This window comes from Setaria italica, chromosome VIII (assembly GCF_000263155.2).
Source record: "Setaria italica strain Yugu1 chromosome VIII, Setaria_italica_v2.0, whole genome shotgun sequence".
Classification (NCBI taxonomy): domain Eukaryota; kingdom Viridiplantae; phylum Streptophyta; class Magnoliopsida; order Poales; family Poaceae; genus Setaria; species Setaria italica.
In genome coordinates this window covers 36,487,879-36,496,647 of record NC_028457.1, presented here as the reverse complement: position 1 = coordinate 36,496,647, position 8,769 = coordinate 36,487,879, and the positions used below count along the sequence as shown (strand labels likewise).

The 8,769-nt window shown below is 41.8% G+C and overlaps 1 protein-coding gene across 2 annotated transcripts in view; it reads right to left on the bottom strand.

Moving 5' to 3' along the window:
* Positions 1–5,916: 5,916 nt before the first annotated feature.
* The window catches only part of LOC101781303 (laccase-15), a 6,767-nt gene continuing 3,914 nt past the window's right edge, over positions 5,917–8,769 (bottom strand). For both annotated transcript variants that reach the window (XM_004979793.3, XM_022828829.1), the window contains exons 5-6: positions 7,366–8,424; positions 5,917–6,286 (exon numbers count right to left, since the gene is read on the bottom strand). In XM_004979793.3, coding sequence (XP_004979850.1) covers positions 6,126–6,286; positions 7,366–8,424 — 1,220 coding nt within the window. In that variant the 3' untranslated portion in view covers positions 5,917–6,125. The remainder of the gene's footprint in view (positions 6,287–7,365; positions 8,425–8,769) is intronic.

Genomic DNA, 8,769 nt, shown 5'->3' with positions numbered 1-8,769 from the left:
GCGGCTTCTGCTCATGTTAAGGCAAAACACCAAAAATGAAAGTTGTTATTAAAGTTGAGTTATACAACTCTTAGTTGGGCAGAATTTTAAGTTCTTAAACAAAAATTCAAGTTACTATTCAAACAGCATTTTAGCTTGTGAGGGGCAAAAGTGTCCTTTCACCTGCCTTCACTATTGTCAAAGTTCTCCTTTATGTACTAATGACTTTGTTTAAGATTTAAACATAGCTTAATTAAGCTAGGTTGTTACAATTCGATGTGACACTACTAAAATTTAGCACTTAGTATCCAAACACCCCCTAAATAACTGACTAAATAACTGACTTGTATTCAGCAGTCTGCAAGCTTCGGTCAGCGGCTTTTGCATAACTGACTTGCATAGTGTTCAATAAAACAGGCGCAACTTTTGCATATGAAGTCAAAATTGGACGCTCTTTCTTTTTCCAAAATGATTCAAAATGTGATTTTGTGTTTGCATGGTTGCCATTGGCCCATGTCAGTCACTGTAAGGCATCACTTTGCTTATGATGAGCTGAGGAGGAAGGCAGCTCAACTCAGACTGTGGTCCTGCCCTCGTGGTTCATGCGCCCAGCAGACAATCTTAATAGGGCCAGCAGTGGCTCAGATTGTTGACCACAAAAGGACACTTAGAATTGTACCATGTATAGCAAAATTGTCAGTGGTCATGGCCAGAAAATAAAAATACTAGGAATACTAGGAATGTAACACAAATCTATCTGTTGGGTCGAAGGGATTTTATTGTATATTTCGGCCAGACATATTGCATGTTCCGGTAGGTGATATTGGAGATTTTATTGTGATTGTCAGGCACCATACATCCTGTTACAGACAAACGTACAACACTAGTATTGCTAGCTCATATTGCTGAGTGCCAACTGGCATCCTTGGTTTTTTCTTCTTATTTTCAACCGGACAAAAAGAGCTGCTTTTGCGACGCAACTATTATTTTTCAGAGGATAATACATCTCACTCAACGACAGTCACTCTCAGGCATCAATTGCTTATTAGCTGAGCAAGAGCAAACCTAACCAAAGTCAATAGCGCACATCCTTCGAAAAATAATGTTAATGACCATAAGAAATAAGGATGTTAATGCAGCTCTTACGTGGGCATCTGGTGTACACGTAATAATTTGATTTTTGAGAAAAAAGGTTTACCTCTTTTATATAGATGGTTTTCTGGGGAGCATACTGGTTGCGATCTTAGTCCCTTGTATAGCGTGAGAACACAAGAAAGACTGTTCTTTTGGCAAATAAGGCATTGGAAGTCGTCTCATTGGATATTTGTATTGCCAAGAATGGATGGAGAAGCAATAATAGAGTTTGCTTTTGATTCCTTCCTACCATTTGCATGCTCTTCCCCTTCTATTCATAATCTGCCTGTGAGATGAGAACGTTGTTAAAAGTTGGTTTGTGCCGTCGCAGAGGCTAGAACATTATCCTTTATCAGTACTCGGATGTGGACTAAGAAAGGTGAGGAAAATAACTGATGTGGACTCGAAGGTTTGCAACATTTTGTCACTGATGAATAGGATTTGCAAGACGAATCTATCTGTCGGATCGAAGGGGAGGCAGTATCTTAATCCTTTATAAACAAAAGCTGATCTTGCAATATAAGTTCCACGGATTGATAAATCTTAGGCGAATATTACGAGAGAAGAGTTACAACTAATCAGTACGCTTGCAGTTCAAACTGGTGTGCTAACTGCCGCCAACATCAGACGGCAAGTTCCCCTACTTCCACAAAAAGAACATACTACTGTAGCATCCTACCAGCACCTAAAGATTAATTTACAGGGATGGGTCATGGGCCGAGCCACCTCATAAAATTATTTTCGGGGTGAGTCATTCCATCTTCTAGACCTGCAAACAACCCTATTTCTAGGGGTGGCTCGCCCCCTTACTTATCTTTGAAAATCTATTTCTATGCATGGGCTATAGGTTCGTGCGCTCTAAACAGGTGCTGACACTCGACGTTTTAATTCAATCCTAAAAACATTTTTTTTTGTTTTAGTTGACTTCCCAATCAAAGTTATCTAAGGAATTAGACAACAATGAGTTATATATGGAGGCCCTAGTGTAATGAATCCTTGTATCAAAGAAGTTAAATTCCAGGTGGTTCTGATCCGTTTGATTCTAGGTTGTGTTGCTTTGTTCTTTGTGAGTGTGGTTGGGTGAATCCTCGATTTAGATTGCCGGTTGAAGACGGTGGTTGCCTTTGAGTTTTATTTTCTAGGTTGCACTAGTTATCACTCCTTCCAGGAAGTTATCTTCGTATCGCCATAGTTATATATATGATGCCACCAATAGTCGTAGATGTGTTACTGTAGATGAAGTAGGTCTTATGTTCACCAGATCAGGAACTTCTCGCTCCTGGTTGATTAAGAGTTTGACATAGACCTGATTCACCTCTCAAGAACAGGGTTCTTGATTGGTGAAGATCAGCTACACACAGTAGATGGATCTCGTACTTCTTATCCCCCCAGTACCGTAATTGATTGGTGTTTAGCCTAATGCCGAGATTAGGTTGATGCACGGGGCACCTCTCCAATTCATATACATCGCACCAAGGATTGAGGCTGAGTCCTAGAATGTTACGTTTAGATGTGCTTGCAGATCACAGCACCTGAGTTCTAATCACATACGTAGGAGACACATAAGTGAGAGGTTGTAATCTAAGTTGTTATGTTGAGATTACAAAAATATCCCACAGATATGTGTAGACAGTATCTGTGCCAATGCTAGAGGAATCTTGAGATGGATACTAAACGTATCAGGACTTTTTGAGACTGACATGTTGCTAGCTCAATTATCGATCGAGTGCCGCACATTTTGCACACTTTTTTCCTCACATTGCGCGTGGTGCTACTACTGTTATTTTTGCAATCAAGATTGCCATTGGGCCATGTCAGTCACTGTAGGGCATCAACTGCTTATCAGCTCTGACTTAATGCACCTTGTCTGAGAGCCCATTGGGCCTGCCCTCGTGGTACTATGTGGCCAGCAGACAAGCTATTATGCGGCCAGCAAATTAAAAAGGACACACAGAAAGGTAGCATGTGTAGTGTTTCCTCCGTTTTGGTTTTGATTTTTTCTAGGTTTATACATGTTTGCTATGTATCTAGAAAAATCTACAATTTGGAACGGAAAGAATAAACTAGTTAGGAGTGCATGAGGAGAAAATTAAATAACTGACTTGTACTCGGCAGTCTGCAAGCTTCGGTCAGCGGCTTTTGCATAACTGACTTGCATAGTGTTCAATAAAACAGGCGCAACTTTTGCATATGAAGTCAAAATTGGACGCTCTTTTTTTTCCAAAATGATTCCAAATGTGATTTTGTGTTTGCATAGTTGCCATTGGCCCATGTCAGTCACTGTAAGGCATCACTTTGCTTATGATGAGCTGAGGAGGAAGGCAGCTCAACTCAGACTGTGGTCCTGCCCTCGTGGTTCACGCGGCCAGCAGTCAATCTTTTAATAGGGCCAGCAGTGGCTCAGATTGTTGACCACAAAAGGACACTTAGAATTGTACCGTGTATAGCAAAATTGTCAGTGGTCATGGGCAGAAAATAAAAATACTAGGAATACTAGGAATGTAACACAAATCTATCTGTGGGGTCGAAGGGATTTTATTGTATATTTCGGCCAGACATATTGCATGTTCCGGTAGGTGATAATGGAGATTTTATTGTGATTGTCAGGCACCGTACATCCCGTTATAGACAAACGTTTAACACTAGTATTGCTAGCTCATATTGCTGACTGCCAACTGGCATCCTTGGTTTTTTCTTCTTATTTTCAACCGGACAAAAAGAGCTGCTTTTGCGACGCAACTATTATTTTTCAGAGGATAATACATCTCACACAACGACAGTCACTGTCAGGCATCAATTGCTTATTAGCTGAGCAAGCAGCAAACCCAACCAAAGTCAATAGCGCACATCCTTCGAAAAATAATGTTAATGACCATAAGAAATAAGGATTTTGGGATGCAGCTCTTACGTGGGCCAGATGCATCTGGTGTATACGTAATGATTTGATTTTTGACAAAAAAGTTTTACCTCTTTTATATAGACTGTTTTCCGGGGAGCATACTGATGCGATCTTAGTCCCTTGTATAGCGTGAGAACACAAGAAAGACTGTTCTTTTAGCAAATAAGGCATTGGAAGTCATCTCATTGGATATTTGTACTGCCAAGAATGGATAGAGAAATAATAATAGAGTTTGCTTTTGATTCCTTCCTACCATTTGTGTGCCCTTACCCTTCTATTCATAATCTGCCTGTGGGATGAGAACATTGTTAAAAGTTGGTTTTATGCCGTCGCAGAGGCTAGAACATTATCCTTTATCTAAAAAAGTAGTACTCGGATGTGGACTAAGAAAGGTGAGGAACATAACTGATGTGGACTCGAAGGTTTGCAACATTTTGTCACTGATGAATAGGATTTGCAAGACGAATCTATCTGTCGGGGTCGAAGGGGAGGCAGCATCTTAATCCTTTATAAACTTACTCAAATCTGCTATCTGTCTGTACATGCTAGATTAGATCTGAATCATATATAAACTTAAATCATGTTGAAAACATTAGCTGATCTTGCAATATAAGTTCCACGGATTGATAAATCTTAGACGAATATTATGAGGAAAGAGTTACAACTAATCCATGGGCTTGTGGTTCAAACTGGCGTGCTAACTGCTGCCAACATCCGGCGACAAGTTCCCTGCTTCCACAAAAAGAACATACTACTGTAGCATCCTACCAGCACCTAAAGATTAATTTACAGGGATGGGTCATGGGCCAAGCCACCTCATAAAATTATTTTCAGGGGCGAGTCATTCCATCATCCACACCTGGAAACAACCCTATTTCTAGGGGTGGCTCGCCCCTTACTTGTCTTTGAAAATCTATTTCTATGCATGGGCTATAGGTTCGTTTGCTCCTAAATAGGTGCTGGCACGCCACGTTTTAATCCGATCCTAAAAATATTTTTTTGTTTTAGTTGACTTCCCAATAAAGGTTATCTAAGGAATTAGACAACAATGAGTTATATATGGAGGCCCTAGTGTAATGAATCCTTGTATCAAAGAAGTTAGATTCCAGGTGGTTCTGATCCGTTTGATTCTAAGTTGTGTTGGTTTGTTATTTGTGAGTGTGGTTGGGTGAATCCTCGATTTAGATTGCTGGCTGAAGACGGTGGTTGCCTTCGAGTTTTATTTGCTAGGTTGCACTAGTTATCACTCCTTCCAGGAAGTTATCTTTGTATCACCATAGTTAGATATATGATGCCACCGATAGTAGTAGATGTGTTACTGTAGATGAAGTAGGTCTTATCTTCACCAGATCAGGAACTTCTCACTCCTGGTTGATTAAGAGTTTGACGTAGAACTGATTCACCTCTCAAGAACAGGTTCTTGATTGGTGAAGATCAGCTACACACAGTAGATGGATCTCGTACTTCTTATCCCCCCAGTGCTGTAATTGATTGGTGTTTAGCCTAATGCCGAGATTAGGTTGATGCACGGGGCACCCCTCCAATTCATATACGTCGCACCAAGGATTGGGGCTGAGTCCTAGAATGTTACGTTTAGATGTGCTTGCATATCACAGCACCTAAGTCCTAATCACATACGTAGGAGGGACACATAAGTGAGAAGTTGTAATCTAAGTTGTTATGTTGAGATTACAAAAATATCCCACAGATATGTGTAGACAGTATCTGTGCCAATGCTAGAGGAATCTTGAGATGGATACTAAACGTATCAGGACTTTTTGAGAATCAACACTGATATTGTGCATCCATGCCGGTCATTGTTTTAGAGATGTGGACGAACCGTCCGTACCGGTGTGTTTTGGGTCGGCACGGCAGGGCTAACATGGGTAAGGTGTTCACAGTGGTGATTCAACCACAAGTAAATCGTAATATGTTCAAATCATACAGATGCAGGATAATTCATCTGCTGCAAACCAGGTTCGATTTGTTAACATAAATAATACGGATACATTTTATCTCATACCGCACCTTCATTATTCATAATGACATATTTTAAAACAAGTGGTCGGAGTTATCTTTGTACTTGCTCCATTTATTAGCTAGATTTCACTTTTCATATAGTTTGGATGAGACTATTGTCATGGCTACAAGTTGGAAAGTTCACAGGTGGTGGAAGGAGAGATGTGTCCATTGTTGGCCCATTCTCTACTATGAACACTGCCGCCATGCCCATCGAAAGATGAAACTCATAGTGGCAGTGCATGAACCAAACACCTGTATACACCATAGAAGATCGAGAATTAGTTCTTGGAGGTCGTACATGGGCATGAAACTAGGATAAAAAAATATGGGCAGCACATCTTATGAAATTAAGATAATAAATATGATCAAATATTTATAGGAAAAAACTCTGGTTCTAGTTTTGTTGAAGGATTGCGGTATACTTAATTATTCACTCCTTGAGATCCGTGTGTAAAGGTGTCTAAATAGAAGTGCACTAAATAGAAGTGCAACAACTTCAGGACATGTCTTTGCTTCCACTTTCCCATTTTGTCCCTATCTAATGGAGTAAAGCTATCAAATTGTATGTGGCTGTTCTTACAATACACCAAACGTATGGAGTATTATTACTGTAAACAAACCAAGCTCTTACAATACACCAAACGTATGGAGTATTATTACTGTAAACAAACCAAGCACCTTAAGAATGATACTGATTGAAGGTTAATTAATATGGTAGACTTGTTTTTACTGTATTAATAGGCTTATATTCGGGATACATGCAAGTAGACTTCAGCAGAATATAAATGATTTGTTATGGATATCAATTTTGCACCGTTTTATCATATAATACTTGTTTTTCTGACTCTACAAATATATATGTTCACTGGAAGATTAAAAAATTAAGTACGCTCATGTACATTTTTTTTGTTTCAGATTTTTCATGTCCCACTAGACCCAGTTTAAGCATGATGTTGCACAGCATAACAATTAATGGAAGAAACCTGAACGTACTGATGAAACTCATTGTTTAGCAATGAAAGGAACTGACATAATCTTATGCTGTCAATGAGGCCCAAACTTCTCATTTTTAGCAAGATATTGTCTAAACTTAATTCACTAGACTCTGTTAATATCTTGTTAGGGTCCACTCATTGTTCTAGCAGGATGTTATGCTGTCTTCATAGAGACTTTTCTATTTTAGTATATTTTTGCGTATCTTCATAGCGACTAAACTATTTTTGGGAGGCAATGGTTTTTAGTGTTTATACAACTAGACTGAGATAGTGGTTTCCACAATTTAATATTTCTCCTTCCTTGCACATGTTAACAGATATTTAAAACTTAGGTACCTGGATTATTAGCAACAAATCGGACGGCGATCCACCCACGATTCGGGGCTAGCACAGTGTTCTTCACTGGTGGATTCACTAGGTTGTACCTTGCCACGTCCTTCACCGGATCATAGTTACCAAGCCCTTCTGCAAGCACCAACATGTCGTACCCGTGTAGGTGCATTGGATTGGAGTCACCCTGTAGCATCGCCGTGCTCTGAAAGACTATCTCCACCACGGCGCCGTGTCGGAACCGCCGGACCAATGTCGCCTTGTAAGTCGGCTCTAGCCGCATCTCTTTGGGTCCAAACGGGATTAAGGCTTCATCGGTGAAGTTGAACAATAATGGTGGCCTCTTCGGAAGTTCTTGTGTCGTGCCATTGATGAGGCCGGTGTGGTAGTAGTGTGCTTCTAGTAGTGTCGGTATCGCTGTGGGGTGCTGGAAGGAAGCATTGTTCATCGTGGCCACTAGGAGGTTCTCGTCACTGTCACCCCTCTTACAGAACTGGCCTTTCTTGCAGATGGTGCCGAGGCTAAGCACGACGTACAGGCGCTCGTCGACTCTCTGCTGGACCAGAGAGTGCCCATGGTGGCGCAGGCTGGTCAGGTTGCTGTGGAAATAGAACGACGTAATTGTGTCATGTATATCAGGCATCTTAGGAACCATCGGCGCATCACCTGACGAATATCCTCCTTGTTCTTCTTCTGCACCCCGGCTCGACCTCAGTATAGTTGTGCCATTTCCGGCGCTGTGGCTGACCTTATACCGCACCATCCCCCTTGTCGTGTACTCCGTAGTCTGGGTGTCAGGCAATGGTGCCTGGTTGGGTAGGGCGACCATGTAGTACCGGCCAGGGGGTGCATCGGCCAGCAACAGCGCATCCACTGTCTCGCCAGCTGCGATTGCGATCACATCTGTAGTGAAGGGGCTGACGTAGTTCGCGTCGGCAGCAACCACCATGAACTTGTGCCCAGCAATCTTGAGATAGAACTCAGAGAAGAGGCCCGCATTGATTATTCGTAGCAGGTAGGTCTTGCCAGGCTCCACGTCCAGAACATAGCCTTCTTTCGGAACACCTGAAAGTTGAATTGAAGAAGTTCGTTTAACGAAACAAAAGGATATCACTACGGGACACACGAAAATTGCCGAGTGCCACGGGCACTCGGCGAAGGGCAAAATACACTCGGCAAACCGTTTGCCGAATGTAACACTCGGCAAACGGCACACGGCAAATTTCGAGTCGGCAAATCTGGATTTGTCGAGTGTTTTGTGTCGCGCACTCGGCAAAGTCGTTGCCGAGTGGCCAGAAAACACTCGGCATCAAATTTTTGAAAAAAAAAATCCTATTACGCCGCCGCCACCGGCCGCCACCACCGCCGGCTCCGCCACCACCGGCCGCCACCACCGCCAGCTCCGCCACC